Genomic DNA, 20,230 nt, shown 5'->3' on the forward strand with positions numbered 1-20,230 from the left:
ACAGATAAAAGAGTATCAGCAATACAAACTTGATTGAGATAAGTAGGAAATTTGGAAGTAATTTATGAGGAATGTACACATTACAGAATAACCGTACAAAAATACACAATTTTCATGTTGCTGTTAAACATTGCTGTAAAAATCTTTATATTGCAATAATCAATCGTTAGGGAATTTTCAGGATGAAATTCAGAAAATAGTGTAAGAGAATCAAGTACTTTGGTGTGGGGTGGAAGGGGCAATCAATTTGGGGGTTGAGGTTGGAATTAAGTGCAAGGAAGGAAGGAGATTGGGCCTGGGCGATTTCAATTCATTATGTAATGACAGGTCCAATCTTGGTGACAAGTCGCCTTTTACAAAGTTTTTTTTTATTCTGAAATCAATGAAAATAGGAAGACACATACTGCGGGAGGCTTAGTTTCTGGCTTTGATGCACTGGGCCAACTCTCAGCCTGGGAAATTGAATTTCATTCTATCATTACGAGTGCAACCTTTGAATTTGCAAATAAATTTAATACATTTATTTATGTATGTATTTATTTATTTTATTTTATTTTATTTTTTTAGGGGGGTTAAAGAGAAAAGGAAAGACATATTGCCGGAGGCTTAGTTTCTGGCTTTGAGGTTGGTATTTGGGGGCATGGAAGCAGACTGGGCCAACTTATCAGCCTGGGTTTCAGTCTTCTTGGGATTTCTGGGACCATACTGAAATTGGGTGAATTTACTTCATCGAGAAATGACAGGTCCAATCTTTGATGTTAAAACATTTTAAGGGTGAAAATAAAGAGAATAGGAAAAGACATATGGCTAGAAGCTTTGATTCTGGCTTTGAGGTTAGTATTTGGGGGCATAGAAGCAGATCTGACTAACTTATCAGCCCGGGTTTCAGTCTTCTTGGAGTTCTGGGACCATACTGAAATTGGGTGAATTTCATTCTGAAATTACGGCTCAAGATCTTAAGATTTATAAGAAAAAATCTAAGGTTGAAATTAAAGAGAAAATGACAACATACTGCTGGAGGCTTAGTTTCTGGCTTTGAGGTTGATATTCAGGGCGTGGAAGCGGATCGGACCAACTTATCAGCCTGGGTTTCAGTCTTCTTGGGTTCCGGGACAATACTGAACTTGGGTGATTTTATTGTGAAATTACGGCTCAAGATCTTAAGATTTATAAGAAAAAATCTAAGGTTGAAATGAAAGAGAAAATGACGACATACTGCTGGAGGCTTAGTTTCTGGCTTTGAGGTTGGTATTCAGGGCGTGGAAGTGGATCGGACCAACTTATCAGCCTGGGTTTCAGTCTTCTTGGGTTCCGGGACAATACTGAACTTGGGTGATTTTATTGTGAAATTATGGCTCAAGATCTTAAGATTTATAAGAAAAAAATTAAGGTTGAAATTAAAAAGAAAATGGCGACATACTGCTGGAGGCTTAGTTTCTGGCTTTGAGGTTGGTATTCGGGGCGTGGAAGCGGACCGGGCCAACTTATCAGCCTGGGTTTCGGTCTTCTTGGGTTCCGGGACCGTGCTGGAACTGGTGGTCTTCCTGAGACCCGTCCTCCAGGCTGGAACTTCTTCTTCTTGTTTCTTCTCCTGCTTGGGAGGGGGCAGCTTGACCTGCGCTTGCTGAGGGGCTAAGGGTTTGGGTGAAAAACTAGGCATCTACGGGGTGTGAATGGAGAGAGAGGGAGAGAGAGAGAGTGAGTGGGAAAGATGGTGGGAGGAGAAAGAGTAGAAGAGAGAGAGATGTAGAAAAGGGAAAAGATGGGGGCGAGATGAAACAGATGGGATAGAGAGACACAAAGAAAAGGGAGGTAAGGGGGAGAAGGATAAAAAGATGGAGGAAGAGAAAGGGATAAAAGAAATAGAGAGATAAAGATGAAGAGAAGAGAGAAAGCGGAGGAAGAATAAAAGGAGGGGGAATTGATAAGGAACAGGTAGAGAAACGGGAACAAAACAAAGTTATGTTAATTATTAACTTAACAAACAAAAAGAGTAAATATAATTTCACCCTTTTCAGCCTGGCTTACAGGAAATTAAGATGATTTCATGTTGCTCCAAATTTTACCATTTCTTAATACCAATACGTAAAAATACTACGAAATTCCTCTCAAAGTTATCTTTGTAACCTACCAAAATACACACCCTGTCTGCAATATGCAATATCATTTCAGACAGCCACTTGTTTACTTTAAATGTGAAAGAAGAACATGAATTATGCAGTTGAGGCCAAAAGTTTACATACACCCATGGAATTCAGTGAAGTATGTACGCTTACCAAACATAGTAAATTTACTATATCTTCAGAAATATAAATACTACCATGACGAATTTGGTATCAAATGAAAGAGCATATTAAGTTCTTTCACATGATTGGGATGCCATTGGGATTAAGAGTATATTTCAGGTGGAATTTTCTTTGAAGAAAAAAAGTAATATTCGTGCCAAATGTATTCTATTGTTTGTTATTATATTTTCAAACATTGCTTCATAGAAATATATAAATGTCAAATCTTTGATTTATATTACATTTTCTATCACTGAACACAAAAGTGTAATCTGAAATGTTCCCGTTGAGAAGTATCTAGCATAAATATGAAATGTTTTCGTCAAGTTTTTATTTTTAATTTGTCTAGAATATGACAATTTTTTGGGAAAAATAAGACCTAAATATTTTTCAGCTCCTGATGACAAAGCAATGTGATGAAGGGGGATGACATACTCATTTGTTTGATATCAAATTCGTCATGATAGCACAAATATTTTATAAGATACAGTTAATTTTATGATGTTTGACAAGTGTCAACTCTTCTTTGAATTTCCTGGGTATATGTAAACTTCTGGCCTCAACTGTATCTCTTCAGATTGCAACATGCTACTATGTGCTGAGTAACTGTGCAATCTATTATACTCTAGTCTGATCTTCAAGACCCAACTTTAATCAAAGATGTCAGAGACAATGGATCTGGTAGCCATAGCAGATAAAGTTGTGCTCAAACACAACCCCAAAAGTTCATTCACAAATCCAAAATGCAGGCTTGTGATTGGTTGGAAAATCACGTCGCATTTGATTTTTGAAGTTGCGTTTAATGGCAATTCTTTTTGCAACAGGCCCTTGATACGTCTGTAGGCCAGGCTCAAACTGGGATATTAATTAACAAAGTCAATGAAGACAAGCAAACTGTAAGTAGAAACTGTCTCCAAACTGGATTCTGAGTCAGATCAAATTTTAGAGGAGGAAAACTCTGTAAATATGGACAATGGAGGAAAAAAACACCAAATCACTGCAAGTTTGTTCCTTAAATTGGCAATTTAAGAGCAAAGCCCTAATTTGCTCCCTGCAGAAAAACCACTATTTCCATAGAGATGAGGTACTGTGGCAACATTATACCTGCAATGAAAAGAGAATATTGGAATGGATGCTGATTTAGCTTGAGGCGACTCCAAGAAGTGTGAAAACTACATAGAAGAACACTAGGACCTGCAGTTTCACATCCTATCAGAGGGAAAGGGTAGTTGAGCTGCAGCCTGAGGAACTATTGAATTGTATATGTGTTTGAACCCAGGAGATTAGGGTCCTGATAGCTCAGGTCTAACCACCTAGCCATTTTTTTAGAACTTGTGGTGACAAATTCCGTTCTAAACTTTGCTGAAAGCTAGAGCTTCATTTCTTAGACCACTAGTCTACAGTGACACATCGAGGAAAATCAAAGCTTGGTTATATTTTATTGGTCCTTTAGCCCTTTGTGCTCCCCCCAACTGCGAAGTGGCGTAAGGAGGCAAATGCCTCAACAAGTCTTTACCACTGAATCTTACGTAAACAGTTCATTTGGGTGTCTAAAATGCAATGCTATTGGATCGTAAAAGACACAAGTTAAAATTTGAGAACAAAATGCTCTTATTTGATTCTTGATCTTATTTTCTGTTGTCAGAAGCGTTTTGATTTCCGACAGACTTGGTGCCGTAAGATCCCATACTCATAATAGTATCATTACTATAACTAAGTAAGTAGCTGAAAAACAATCTTTTTATCATATTATCACCGATTTTGATTCACAGTTCAAAATCAGTGATATCATGACACTGCTTAATTGCAAAGGCCATTGTAACCATTTGATCAGTCTTAATATTTCACACTTAATGCAAATTTACAACTAAACATAATATCAGAAATTGCTAAGTATGCCTTAAAACTAGAAACCTTAGGTGGCCTGTAATAAAGACATCATTATTACATACTATGCTTTAGCTTAATATTATCTATACAAAGCACTTGAATATATTATTAATTTTTATAAAAATCCTGGAAATATTTCCTAAACAATTTCAAAACCATTTTACATTTTATTTTGTGATCTATGCTGTCTTTATCTTGTCTATGACTGATGTCTTGACGTTCATTACTTTAGCAAAACATCATTAAGCTTAACTTCTCAAAGCCAAATTATATTCAATTTTCAGAAGAAATTTACTCTTAGCTCACTTCTATTCCACAAGAAGGAAAAAAAATGTTATAAAGTATTTAAGAAAAATAAAATGCGTAGGAGCCAAAAGAATGCAGACATTGTTTTTGCAAAAGTGAAAATTCATATCACATCTACAAAATTAAAATTTGCAGTTGCAAATACCATTTTCATTTTGTAGAAATATGATACTGTTAGTGCCATTTTGAAGCAGCAAACTACCAAATGTAATTTTAGAGAGGAGAAATATCTTTCATCCGAACTTTGTAGAAGCAAAGATATATATTCTACAGTAATGACAGGCCATTCCTTTCCATAGAACTAAAATAAAATTTGTTTGTTTGCAGCAACCATTGATAAATTCTACAAGCAATATCCCATTGTGTTCAATGGATCCTGAAGACACTGTTAGGATTGAAACAAAATTATGTGCGAAGGTGTTGATTAATCTGATGAATAAAAATAAGATTAAAACTTTCAAGTCAGGTCGGCTATAAGAGGGTGGTGCAATCAATATCAATCCAACTATCAAAAGCAAAAAAAAAAGAGGAAATAATAGCATGCAAAAACTCATGGTATAACCAAACTACACCACTTCACAGAAGAGTCAATGTTATTACGTTATGGTTCATGCCTACAGAGAGAACCAATGGGGAGAAGAGAGCAAGAGAAGGTGCCGTTACATAATAGAAAGAGAGAAAGAGAGAGTCGGCACAAAGCCACTGACATGACAAAGACACAGGAACTCAACAACTCGACAATAAACGACTTCAAAGGATTTCATAGACGGACGAGGACGAGATTTTCGCACGACGATTACAGAGGATTCCACAAACTATAGGGGAACAAGAAATCGAGAGGAACAGTCCGGAACTGTCGACCAGAACAGTTGATGATGGGATATCTTGTGCTTCCATGTTTGAAAACTCCTAGTGAGTAAGGTGTGCTCATATAACAATAGCCTGTATCTAAAGTGGCCATCTCACCTGAACGACTTAGACAGCTTGTGCTGATGGTCCTATGGCAAGCTGTTTATCATTTAAGCCTTATTTCTTTATATTTCTGATGGTCCTAAGGCATGCCGTTTATCATTTAAGCCTTATTTTTTTTATTCCTCGCTATCAAGAATCCACTTCTTGACATCAAGAAATTATTTTGTGTCATTATTTTGTCAACAAATTGAAATCTCGATATAAAGATCGAGGATCAAAACGATAAAACGGCTTGTCATAAATAACGGAATACGCTTGCTAAACGCCCAAGAGCGATAGCCCCTTTATGAAATACCAATCTCAAATACAGACTTCAACTTTTTTTTATCCTAATAGCGTGTATCACTAACCACATATTGACCTTAACATACAATGTGAGCACAACTTGGGTGATTCACTACAGCTAAAATCAATTTTATGGGAAACAAAATCAATTTTGTGAGAGATAATTGGCATATAGCTTCTGAAAATTGATTAGTTTAAAGCGAATCATCCACTGGTCTCTCTACAGCCATTTTTGTTTGCATCTTAAAATACACGATTGGAAGTTGGTTGGTTGGTCACGACAAATGAAACTTATAGCTTCAATTAATTAGCATTTCCCCTACAGGCGGCCGTACAGCGAGTCGAAAACAGCCGTTATAACATTTTTTGTACCAGCTACATAAAGGTAGTTTGAATAAAAATGAATACGGCTGTTTTCGACTCGCCGTATGGCCACCATAGGGGAAATGTGACTGCAGCATAAGGCATCACACGTTAAAGTCTTTCAACCAAGTACAACTATTTCTATCGAGAAATCTACTTCCGTGGTGGTATGTGAGATAAGGTGTTGAATCAAGTGTAAATATCAACACCAGTGAAGTGCTGTTTAGTGGTAATCCTACTTCAGCACTGAACACCTCTCAATCATAGATTGGTGTTAAATTCACAACCTCTCTCTCTACTACATGAGTAAAAACACCAGATGTTGGTAGTCAACACTTTAACACCTTCTAAAATCAATATCAACACCTCTTAAGTGACTTTGTGTAATCCTATCACACAGCTTTTTGCAAGTACATTTCCATCTAAAAGTGCTTCTATTACCTATCATGTACAGTTTGTGAAAATCAAATATTAGACAAATAATCAAGAGCTGTGAGAATTGCTAATTCACTTCATACAAACAATCCAATCATTTCTTCATAGGGGAAAACCCCTAAAATCTACAGAGGGAATTCCCCTCTAATCTAGCTATACAAATCTATGTGTAGATATTATTTTTTTCTCACCAAACCCTAATTAAGCCCTACATTTGAAGCCTGTAGCTACTTGTTTTGCGTTTTTTGTTCAGAAGTTAATGAAGTACTAGTCCACCTTCTATAAAATTGACTTTAAATTAAAAGCACAAAGTTATGATAAGAGTCAGAGAAATTTGAGCAAATGGGAAAAATGTAAAAAGAAGTATGAAGGTTATATACGAGCCGTTATCAATCAAACATAATCTAGCAAATGGGTTTTAAAAGCCTCATTAGCACAGAATCTTAAATGGAATTAACTCAAAATTTTACAAGTTCATTTATCAATTATCTGCTTTATTAATGTCAATGGAACACCAGAGTGGACTTTCACAAAAATTTAACTCAGGGGTGTTGCAAGCAACCTAACTGCAATTGATTCAAATTTTTTATTTAAAAAAATGATTGCAAATCTTCATTTATGAATTTGCTTTCGATGGGTCGACAGTAAGCATTATCGAATCATTTTAAATTTTCTGTTTCAGGAAAAGACTAGCAATCAATCCTAAATTTGTGATCAATGACAAGGCTTGGGATTAATCACAAGAGCCTAAAATTCACTTGTAATTGATAGCATGTCTCTTGCAAGTGCCCCCTTTAGAATCATAATCAGCCCCCTATTATTTGTGTAGCGCATCACTCATGCATGTTTGTACTGTAGTTTCAGCTAGTAGCGTATTAGGTGGGTTCTGTGATCTGTCAGCTGCTGCTGAAATTTGAAATTTAGCTGTGCCTAGCTAACCCGTTAGGGCTGGTACGATCATTAGAAGAGAAGTGAAGGGGGAAAGAACAAATAAAATGAATGAATCTTACTTTCTTCCAATGCTTTGATGAAAAAAAAGAAGAAATGGAAAAAAAAGGTCAAAGAAAAAGAATGAAGTTAAATGAATTCATGTAAAACAGAATTTCCCAACCACCCCCTATCAGGTTACAACCAAATATCAAATTTAAAGGTAAAGAGCCATGGATCCCTTGAATAGTGCCATCTCAAGTCCTAAAGCACTTCAACTGTAATTGATTCCTACCCAGAATGCAGCATTTCATCATGTAGTCTTATAATTCATGCCCTCTAAAATGACAAATTTCCCACATTTTCATTCAAAGTATCTCATCCACTCAGAGAAATCCATGCAAAAGTGCTCAACATCTGGAAAAGTACCTCCTCACTTGCAGGTCTTTTCAGGAATGCCCCAAGTTATTAAATTCATTTTAACACCAGCAAAATACCAACGCCCAATTGCATAAAAGTTACTATTACTGTATCTGTTCAGTACATGGTCACTTCCATTGAATCCTTCGTTTTGAATTGCTCTTGACCATTGTTACCATTGGATGGCAAAGTTACATTTGGTAACTTTAATGCAAAGGGGCAAATACATTTGTCCTGATCGGTGACGCATGACTAATCTTATCTTTTGCTGACATTAACTCATAAAAATACCCTTAGAAATTAACCCCCAAAAATCTATCAATCTACAAATTAACAAGTTTTTTTTACTTCTTTTTTCGATGGAGCGGAAGGCTGAGGAGTGATCGTCGGGCGACCGAGTCTACTGTTGACTTCGAGCGGCCTTCGGACCGGGGTCGGGTTCTTGTCGCTATTCTTCTCTTCCTCGCTCTCTTCTTCAGAGCTCTCCTCCTCGCTTTCACTTTCCTCCTCGCTGGAACTCGATGATTCCATCGTCTTCTTGACCTGCTGGAAAAAAAAAATCAAAGTGCAGAGAGATGATGGTTTGGTTAGTAGAAGAAGTGATATTTAATATCGATTAGAGGAGATAACTTGCTAAGGTTTGAATAAGAAGAGGCCACTATAAGCAAGACCAGGGCCCTGTCTCACAAAGAGTTACGATTGATTCGATCATCGCAACTATAAAAAGCCAGCAACATCAAAATCCAAAATGCACGTTTGTTCAAAACATTTTCTTGATATGCTCAATGACATGCACTCATCCTTTTCTTGAAAATTCAGTGTGCTTCTCTTCGTTTACAAAGGACATTGTGCAAATTTCCTAGAGAAAAATTATGACGTTGACGGATTTCCATATACTTGAGATTAAACGGATCAATCGTATCTGTTTGTAAGACGGAGCCCAGGGGAGCGTTTCACCATCATGTGTCACCCGACGATATGTCACTTTCCTTGGTTTTGATTGGCTAAGAAGCAAAGTTTCCATGGTAACTGTCAGATAAACATATCCAGGAGCCCATTCCACGAAGAACTCATGATTATTGTAATTTTACCATTATGGTAACTTCCATGGTAACAGGGCTAATCAGCAAATCAAAATCAAGCTTTTCAAGGTAGTTACTCTAATGGCAAAGTTATTACAATAGTTATAATTATAATTCTTATATGAAACGCTCCATGTATGCCACTGGTTCTCAAATACACCTGTATGGGACCAGGGGGCCGTTTCATAAAGCTGTTCATAAGTTAAGAGCGACTTTAAGAACGACTGGTGATCCTTTCTTACGCGCTAAACCATCGCCAATGAATATACCATTTACCACAAGAAAGGATCACCAGTTGTTCTTAAAGTCGCTCTTATCTTACGAACAGCTTTATGAAACACCCACCTGTTGCATAAAACTTTTGCCATAAAAAACTCTGGCAAATAAAATTAAGCCATTGGTCGTAACACATTGTAAAACTCTGGCAACAAAAAAAAGCCAGTTTTTCTTTCATGCAACAGGCCCCATAGCCATACACTGTAGATAGAAAAGTTACCCCAGTTCCCCCAAATTAATTTCACTGTGATAATCATTCCACGTCGGACATTCTAATTCTTGGTATGATTAAAATTTATGAATTACAGTATTCTCACAAAAAACAAGTCAATTAAATAATAGGTCAAATGTGGTGGCAAGTAATGCCCCCATACTCATTCCATCTGTCTTTATTTGAAATATCTTCGGGACATGTATTTCTGGACGCGTTTTCCCCGCTCATCTTTGCCTCTTTTATTGCATGAATAGGAATGACCCTTTCTGTTTTCTCCCTCCGACGATCTCTCTATCTCTCTGTAAATCACTATCGAAATCTTTCTCCCCTCCCATTTTCTCTGCTCTCACTCAAATGAAGAAAAGAAAGGTTATAACTTTTATAAAACAGAAAAAAGAGGTACAGTGAATATACGATGCTCTGCATAATACTGACAATATACTACAGACTACAAACTTTTTAGTATGTTAAGAGTATCAAAATAATACATAATCCGATTAAAAGTTAAGTCACAGAGCTGAAAAGGTGTACTTTAATAAAAGAGTGTATGACACAACAATTCCCTTCCTTCTGTAAAACATCTTTCTTTGTGACACCATTTATATCGAGCCTTTTTGTGACTTAACCACCTATTGCACATGTAATGTAATGTAAATGTAATTATTCAAAATAATTTTAAAGATTCTAAATGTCTCGATTGGTAATATCATAAACATGTACAGTACATTACCAAAAAGATTTTTTTTCTCCATAGAACAGGTGAGTAATAACTCATTTCTTACTTTAAACTTTCAGTAAATTATACATGCCTATCTTTTATAAGAAGACAGTCAAATCCAGGGGCCGTTTCATAAAGCTGTTCATATAAAAGTTAAGTGACTTTAAGAACGACTGGTGACCCTTTCTTGTGGCAAATGATATTCACCATTAAATGTTCATTGGTGATTAGTGCGTAAGAAAGGATCACCAGTCGTTCTCAAAGTCGCTCTTAACTTACGAACAGCTTTATGAAACACCCACCTAATCAATCCTATGGCTAGGAAACAGACTACTATCATCTTTTTTAATTCACAAAAAAAAAAATAATAATTTGCTCCTCTGGACAACAATAGAAAATGAACTTCTTAATGGTTGCTTTCTAAATGGAGGCAAAACTTTTGATCAATGAAGTGGCCCCTGTAACCTAGAGATCTGCAATCAATCACTTAATAATTGCAATGGCCAATCAAGGTCAGTGTTGCTTGTGCATCTAGTTCAAAATGCTGACAAGGAACCAATCAAACTCGTTTTTTCATATTTGCATCCATCACTAACTGTTGTTACATGGCCCTGACCAATGGAATATGCATGATAATAACTTTTCATATTTGTTAATAGGTCAATATACCAATAGTACTTTCTTAACCAAGCTCTTCATTGAGTATAATTCTAATTTCTATTTTAATACCGTATTTTGTGTGAGAGAAAAAGAACAATCCTGATTTCCTATTCTTGCCATTTTCTTCTTTTATTAAAGGATTTTAACAGAGTAATTTCCCAATAATAACCAATTATTGATGATTGTTTTTTTTTCAATGTTATCTATGTTCTTTCTTCATCCTTTACATCTACATCAAATTAACATCAGTAGGCGGAATGCCCATTATAAAAATAATACCATTCTCATGAAACAAAAATTGTCTTTCTCTCTCTCTCTCTCTTCTCACTTACAGTGTAAGAATTGGTTGATCAACCTTGGGACACTTTCAACCAGGCCAATTTACACAATGATGGCAAAAGGTAAAAAAAAACCTATCCCCTTCTTTTATTCTTTATTAAAATCAATCAAGGGGGTGTTTCACAAAGATTTAAGTATGACTTAGGTCACACTTAAATGCTGACGCGTACATGATATGCAACGCGCAATCTTATTGATCAATACGCAGTACTGCGCGTCCTCTTGGCATGATCTGGCCAATACTGTCATGTCTTTTATACCACGTGCAACTAGACATTTAAGTGCAACTCTAATTACGTCATACTTAAATCTTTGTGAAACACCCCCCGGTCATCTTAACAGATTTCAAATGAAGGGGGTTCCACAAAAAAAAAAATAATAATAGAAAATTCTCCTGTATGACACTTTCCTTCATTTATTATTTTTTCACTTGGTGAACAAGAAACCAATCTTTTTTTAAACAAGATACAAGCCATTTTCAAGCCATGGTGAGATAGACATGCACAATCCAGCCAATTGAGAACAACACGCTAGGCCAAAAGAGTGCAATAAAACAAAGTGAATGAGGAAGAAAAGAAAATACCAATAAAATCACGATTTCATACCCATTCCTGGCTAAAAAAAATAAATGGATTAAAGATGGTGAAATTTCTGTCATGATCAAACATGTATGGGCATGAATGATGTGAATTTCATAGCAAGAGCAGGTATTTCATTTATGTTAAAGTCGGCATCAAAATGTAAATACTTGTAAACTGTTTTTGTTCCAGAAAATAGATAAACATTGTCGTCCATGAACACAAAACATCTTTTATAACAATCGGGTTTAATAAAGACATCTTTTGAAAGGTAGAAAAATTAACATTAACATTTTGACTGCTGCCATTTTCACATGATAGAAATTCAACTCCTTTCCATTTTGTGATTTTCCATGCCAGTCAGGTGTCAAGACAAGTGGCATTACTAAAACAATCACAAGAAACGGTCATGCTTCAAATAGCAGCTATATGCCCCAAATCCTGTACGAGACATTTGAATAGTTTCTACCAAGTGAACTTTGATGATTTACCCTTTCATAGGTATATCAATGAGGAACAATGGAAAAAAGTAGTTAATTATTACTATAACAGTCCTACAGTATACTGATAGATCAATCTGGATCATTTTGCCCAGTGCATAAAACTTACTATTAACTGACTTGTACATATTATTGACATCAATTGCAAATATCATAGTAATATTGCCTTTAAGCTCATAAAATCAAGGTTTGATTGAAGTTAACATTTACATGTACGGTAAGTTGCCACTGATTGTAAGTTTTATGTAAAAAGGGTTGGAGACGACTTGAATGAACTTATTACCGACAGTCACTTTTAAGTGGATACCTTGATTTTGATTGGCTGCTGAGCACCGTTACCATGGTTACTACCAATGATGGCATACGAATAATAATAATAATCAATGGCAAGTTTTATGCAATGAGGATCAAAGAGTACATTGTAAATATTTCACTGAACTTTAATTGGGAAATGTTTCTTTGAAAGCCCGATAGGAAGATCTGGCTTTATAATGAGCAAGAGCTGGGCCAGTTAACATACATCTAAGTGATTGATTGTTAGGCTTATTTTATGATTGATCATACACACTAATCAATGCAATCAATTGTAGAAATCAGCTCAATGATCAATCGCTTAGCTTCATGTTATCGGGACCTGGACTGAGAAGAGAGACGAGAGCAAAACAGTGAAGGTATCTGTAATGCTCTCATCACAAGTGGAAATGCATTATGGGTGCAAATATCTCCCTCGCAAACCAATGGCAGCAAATTCAAATGGGAGTCCATAATTGGGTTACAACTTTGGAGGGGAAAAAAGAGGGTATTCTAAAAAAGAAAGAGTACAGAATTGTTTTAGACAAAGCTTTGTTTAGCTTTAAACAAAGAATAGTTAACACTATATCCACAAACTATGTAGAAGTAAGTTCGGGCTGTATTTACAGTGTATATATGTTAGGCCTGTTTGAAAGCCTATTCATTTAAGCAATGATATGGACCATGAATAAATCCATTTCCCTTAAATGATTAACAAGCAGAATTTATACTGGAATCTTGAGAAACACCAGGAAAAAAAATTGTGTTGCGCCATGTCATAGATAATTTGTTGATGTAGTATTAACAGATACCCTTGAATTGTTAGGGTCTTATCTATGGAAGAAAAAAAAAAAGCCTTAAAAAAAAAAACGATTGCTACATTGTGTAAATCTAATTGAAATTCTTTTGCCCAAAGAGGACTTCCCATTTTACCTCCTATCTGAAGGGCAAGCTGCCATAGTCTTTTGAGGGAGAATGTTACAATGTGTGCCAGCACTTTGATTTATATTACCTTATCCCCTCCGTGCATTTTCTTTTCCAGTTCTTTCCTTTCCTTCGCCATGTCTTGGTGGAGAAGCATGTTCCGATCTGGGACGCTTATTCGAGTAACAGACGACCTGACGAGGAAACGACCGAAACAAAAATAGGAGTGAGTCTTTGTTATTACTAACACGCTTTGTATCTCTCTAAATAAGTCTATAGAAATGATAGTATAATAATTATTCATTTATGACAAAAATAAATTAAAAAATACCAGAGCATGTGACAAGAAATGTAAATTGATGAATTGTTGATCACGGGAAAGTAACACATAAATATTGAGTGCCTTTTTGTTCTTTGAGGGTAATATAACAAATTACCCCATGTCTTACTGATCAATCAATGCATTATTACAGAATATCACACTGTATATCATCGAAGGTATCTGATGAATATTAATGAGGTCATTCTTGGACCATTTGAGTGGAATGTACTGAAAGTGTTTTGAAAGCAAAAAGGTAAGACAATTTAGTGAGGTTTCATCTGTATTTCTGTAATTTAAAAACATGATTGGATGTATTGAAATTGCATTTCATGAGAAAGAAAGAAAGGAAGAGAGAGAGAGAAAAAAAGAGAAAAATCTATTTCAAATCAGCTCCCCTTGATCAAATTTATCTCATGGTTTATACCTGGCATTATTTTAAAGGCATCATATTCATTATATCACCTACATACACTTCTTATACGCCATAGTTTGTGTAAGGTATGCTTAACAACCGGAGGGCTGGCTGATTAATGGCTTAAATTGATTTTTAAATGCCATTGATCAAAATGATTTCTTCTTTCCCAAAATCAATGTTAGCTCTTGAATAATTATTCATCAACCTGCAACTCGAATGAAATCCAACACAGAAGTTTCTTGGTACACAAATGACTGTAACTTTGATTACTGTAATTATTAGTTATTTATTATGGGTCTTAGTTTCATAACTGACTTATGCCTCTAGCTTACTACAGATTAAATATAGCAAATCTTAGCTACCAAATAATAATGATTATTCCTAGTTTTGTTTATACGTTGTATGTTACATCTATCAAGATATAAGCCCAAATATTACTTCAATAATGAATATCCAATGATATGCAACTGTTGTACAGATATAATTTTTCATTATAAATGTTGTGATACAATATGTGCAATTATATTCAATTGAAAATATGCATGGATTGGGTTATAATCAATGTGCTGGCATAAATGCACAATTTTGATAAAATGGTGTGCTTTGTCATGCATGGGTGACTTCACACTTATATTTTGCCTTTATTAATTTTGGAAAAGATGTGATGTATATATATGTGAATATGAATATTAAGTTATTTATCATTTATTTGTGATTTTGAAATGGAAATTAAGCATCATAATCCCCTCAATCTCCTCTTTTATCATGAACAGAACTGAAAAATTAAATCTCTCATGCACTTGAAAATAAATGATTTCTTCAGGTTTTGAATAGACCCCTTTTAATATGAATAAACATTGGCATGCATGTTCCAAAGAAAGAATACATATGTGTCACCACATGTGAAAATTTAATGTGAAAATTTGAAGTTCTTGTGAAACACCTTTACATATTTTGAGTGCATGAAGGTGTAAATTCATGGTCTTTGTACTATAATTATCATAAAACTTGGTGAAATAACAATAAATGTATCATTTTTCTTTTCAAAACTTACCAGAACAAAAGTTGACAAAATGAAATTTACACGACTGGTTCGAGACAGAATAAACAAAAGACTACTCGTAGTATTTCTGCCTATCTACCTTAAACTACGAAATCAACACTACTTTTTAAAAATCTTTCTCTTGATTTGCATGTTTTCCAAAGCAGGAATTGAAGCTTGATAATTTTCTTTTCATTTTGACACAGCAAACAGGGAGAACAATTTTTGAAATTTCTGCAAAAAAAAGGAAAGAGGACAAAGGGATTCCATCACGTAACCTGTGACCATTACACCAAAAATACAACTTTAACCAATCTGTGCAAAACACGCAGAGCAGAGAGCTGGAATTGCACACACTTTGATACATAGTGTATCCTCCACACTTTTAAGAGATAATGGTAAAAAGTATACCAACTGTGAAATCTGAAAAATAAGGAACATTTTTCCTAGCACTTTGGAATGCACTTTACAAAGTATAACAATTTGTTTAAAAATAAAAAATAAAAAGGTCAAACTTTCATACCAGGGATGACGATTGACTGACAACAAAATTTAGCAAAACTATATGCTGTACCAGCTGAAAACTGAAAACTAAGTAAGAAAAAAAAATGCCTAAAGTGATAATATCATTTACTAGCAAGCTATACATATCTATACCCTCACATTAATTACTATTTGTTACCCAAAGTTTTGGGTATTTGACATGGGTTGACAAACAGCAATGTGATGAGACAGCATAGGTATGCATAGTGTTGTAGGCACATGTAAACAGAAATCATTGGCTGCATAAAATAAAGCTAATCAAAGTTTTGGAAATTATTTCTTCTTGTAGGTTTTGACTAACCTTTTCAATGGAAGAACAATGAAGACTTGAAGTTTTACATACCATTCTCCCTTTAGTAACAGCAGGGATACTCATAAATAAATCATGATGTTCATAAATAAAAGCTGGAAGATGTATGTTTTTTTTAAATGTACATGTATTAATGTGATGTTGGAAAGCACCAGGAAACATTAATGAAGAAGAGCATCGCTTTAAACTTCACACGCTAATGGCGAAAAAAAATCATGTTTGTGAACTGGCTTTCACATGATATGCTTTAATTAGGTTTGAAGGCTCGACAGTAAGGATGGCTGAAAAAATCAGAAAAGAGTAGAAGCGAAGAAATAAAAACACAAGAGCATTTCATGAAGCTATTGTAAGTGGGTTTTCACTGATAATTGTTCTCAGCTACTGAAATCCAAGGATCTGATTGGCTGAGAGCCAATTTGTGAGTGAAAATCAATGACAAGATGTTCCATGAAAAGCTCCCTTGGCTTGGATGAAGCAAAAAGTAACTTGCTCTTGCACAAACTGATTTATCTTGACATGGCTCTTTGAGAGTTGCAACAACAGAATCTGCACCTGATTGGTCAGTTTATGTCACTGTGCATCATTTGTTGCATGACTTTGTGTCTGGCTGTGGCAATGATGTCTCAACACCAAGTTTTCAGGGAGTTGCAAAATTGACACAAACTCACATTGAATGTCGGTAAGTTTGTTAGATAGGTATCAAGATTCAAATATGACTTTGGAAGTCCAACTTCTAAAGAGGTTAAACCAATCTGTATTTTTTACTCTATAAAAAATAATGAAAATGATAAATAAATCAATGACTCCACGAGTGACTTTATTTAATAAAGCTTTACAGGTGCAGTATCGCAACTACAGCTCTCAAATAGCTTAGTCATTGTATTCATATGAAGAAATGTCTATCTCAATATATACATCAATGATTTAGAGTTAAATCTGTCTTGAACATGATAAGGAGGAGAAAAGAAAAATTGTAAGCATTAACTATGATCTAGCGTGAATATTGCCATGGCGAAACCGTTACCTTTGATCAGACGATGATCTTGATGAAAAAGAAAAAAATGGATGAAAACATTTAGAAATCTATTCCAAAGACATCTAAAAATGTAAATTATGTGACTCAGAATACGGATGTGAGAACTGCTAGAGCTTAGAAAAACATAGTAAACCTTGTTTTATTTAGCTGCATAATACCTATATAGATCCGGTGATAATGACTGGAAGTTCAAAATATCTCAAATGTAAAGGGTAAATATCTTCTGGACACTCTTGTGTATTCCTCATATAATTTGTCTAATAATTCCTTTTAACGGACTCCTCCTAATCTTCCTCTCTTGTCCCCCTGTTGCTTTGCTCCACTTGTTTCCTTCTTCTACTTCATTCTTTCTTTCTTCACTTTCTTTTCCCCCTCCACCTTGAATTTCCCCTCTCTCTCCCCCCTTTTCTGCCCTCTCCTCCCTTCTCCCTCCCCACCTTGACTTTTCCCTTTCCCCCTCTTTTCTCAACCCCTTCCCCCTTTTGCCTGCCCCACTCTCTCTCACTCGATCTCCCTCTCTCTGTTGATCTTCTTATAAACTAAATCTATAACAAGCTGAAATATGCACACTTTACATATCTCCTTTTTTCTGCCCTCTCCTTTTTGTCCCCCTCTCCCTCACCACCTTGACTGTTCCCTTATTCCCCTCTTTCTCCACCCCTCCCCCCTTGTCTGCCCCACTCTCCCTCTCTCTCGATCTTTCTTTGTCTCTATTGATCTTATTAATATAAACTTCATCCATACAATACCACCTGCTAGCAAGGCATAACAAGCTTAAATATGCGCACACTTCAAATATCAACTATATCCAATCAAAGTGAACCAGCTTAAAAAATTGTCCTAAGACTCCAAACCCACAACCTGCAAATGAATGGAACTAAGTATAAAGAAACAAAACCATGATCGTCAGCAAATGCTTTACATTTTGAAGACTTAAATAACCCCTGTTCAGGAGAGGTACATGGTAGGCTTCACATGTACCAAGTCTCTCTCTATTTTTCTAATTGATATTTGTAAAGTTGCTGCACTCAATTCTGCTCCAAGTTTTGTAATAAAACTAGACATAGACTAATGGGGTGTTGCAAGAAACTTGCGATCAATCGCAAGTCAATTTAGGTCCCTAAATCAATCACATGTCTTGCCGTTAATTGCAAATTAGTGATTGACAAGAAGTTTAATCTGATTTGCTACAGCTAACGTTGATCTATCAATTGTAAAATTGCAACAGAATATTTGCAATTGATCGCAAATATTTTCTTGCAAAACCCCCTAAGAAACTAAAGTTCACTGACAATAATTCTACTGCTGCCTTTCATAGTAGTGCATCGATGAGTTAGAGCCATCACTTCCCTGAAGTTGTAAGATTTTAGTTGAAATGAAACTACAATATTAAAGAATGTATCATTTTACCTACGGAATACTCTCCATTGCCAAGTATTTAACAGCTGCTCCATTTAGAATTATTGAAATTAATCAGAAAGCAAATCTGCTCATTAAAGTCATTATGGCATTAATGGTTTGATAATATCTGGGTATATTGTTCCCTTTAACGAAAATAAGTTCCCTTTGTGAGAAAATAAACAGCATGAACATAAAATAATGCAAATCTATTTAAGCACAATTTCTTCTTTTTCCTCAAAGTTGTTTTACTACCACCCCCTACCATCTCATTCTTTCTCAGAACAAAATCTAACATACTTTTTGAAGTGTTAAAGTACACTTTAAAGAACAAACCCTCAACTAATTATACATATTTTTAAATGAAAAAAAATATCTTCAAAGATTTCCTCATTCTAAACAGTATATGGACTAATAAAAAGTCTGTAAAGTTCTTCTCTAAGAGGTTAATATGCCTTAGGTATACTAAAGTAGCTAAGGAGCAATTTAGGGCCTAAAATATTTTTTTCTGAAAAACATATATAAAAACATTCAACCCCATATTCACTTAAAATTGTTTGATATTGTTCATCATATTAAAGGCATCTGATATTCATTCTTCTAAAAAGATAGTGTGTAGTCGAAAATTCATTAAATCATTTCTTTAAAAATTCAAATCGATTTTGAGTAATTTGTACTACATTAAATAAATCAAAATTAAAAAACACATGAAGTAGGTACACCATAAAAACAGCTAAGTATTTGTTTTTTGTTTCTAAAGAATTGCTGTTAGGGGCCTTAGTGTTATTGTAGGCTAAAAAATTGCAAAAGCAAAACAAATAAAATGAAAGTGAAAAAAAAAGACAAATAAAAGAAAAAAAAGTTTCATTCCCCAGGAGACCCATTTCCATCCTCCCATCATAAATGAGACATCTGCCTAAACTTCATCAAATCTACCAAAATCATTTTCAAATATACCGATTCTCTTCAATCCCAACTGCCATGATGTGCTTTATCTTGTTTTTAAAGCCAGGACTAATACTGCAGACAAGAATTCAATTTCACTTTGAATGGCATTTTGGGTTTTACCTTTCTCCATCAATGACAAAGATGATTTTCCAAATTAAAGTCTTCAAGAAGACTTCAACTCTCATTTCATTGCAAAACTGATTGAGATTATTAATAAATGAGTTGGCAAAAGCAAGGCATAACAGTGAATACTAAATTTAGCCACCAGGCTTATTAATTCATAATGTAATAACGCCTGACATGAAAGCCCATTAAGCCCCCACCTTCGACTTCTATTTTTCTTTATTTAAAAAAAAATGAAATCATCCCCATTTTGTGATTTGAGCAATACACCAAAAACAATCCTGATAATAAGTCAAGTGCTCTTAACAATTGCTCATTTTTTTAACTTTGACTTTCTTCCATGGAGACAACAACACTCAGATTAATTATTGAAACGTGAAACACAGAAAAAGAATGAATTTTGTGTATTCGCAGATATTTTCTATAAGTTTGCAATTATCCCTCATAGCTATAGCATAAATGATGCAAATGAATTGAAAGTAAATAATCTACGGTCTTTTTCCCCTACACCCATGTGAGATAGATCTATAAGTACAACTACAGTACACCATGGAAGGTCTCTGATAGAACACTAACAATTACAGTGTTAAAAACAACACCTGTCAGTGTTGTAAGAGCACTACACCTT

The 20,230-nt window shown here is 35.0% G+C and overlaps 1 protein-coding gene across 3 annotated transcripts in view; it reads right to left on the minus strand.

Moving 5' to 3' along the window:
• The window catches only part of LOC129283149 (protein phosphatase 1 regulatory subunit 12A-like), a 101,321-nt gene that overhangs the window by 26,687 nt on the left and 54,404 nt on the right, over window positions 1–20,230 (minus strand). For 2 of the 3 annotated variants that reach the window (XM_064114650.1, XM_064114648.1), the window contains 3 exons: window positions 13,554–13,659; window positions 8,232–8,426; window positions 1,421–1,660 (listed from right to left, as the gene is read on the minus strand). In XM_064114650.1, coding sequence (XP_063970720.1) covers window positions 1,421–1,660; window positions 8,232–8,426; window positions 13,554–13,659 — 541 coding nt within the window. Of the gene's footprint in view, window positions 1–1,420; window positions 1,661–8,231; window positions 8,430–13,553; window positions 13,660–20,230 lie in introns of all 3 variants that reach the window. The other variant, XM_064114649.1, reaches the window with a different exon arrangement.

The sequence above is a fragment of the Lytechinus pictus genome, unplaced genomic scaffold (assembly GCF_037042905.1).
Source record: "Lytechinus pictus isolate F3 Inbred unplaced genomic scaffold, Lp3.0 scaffold_20, whole genome shotgun sequence".
NCBI classification, from domain to species: Eukaryota; Metazoa; Echinodermata; class Echinoidea; order Temnopleuroida; family Toxopneustidae; genus Lytechinus; species Lytechinus pictus.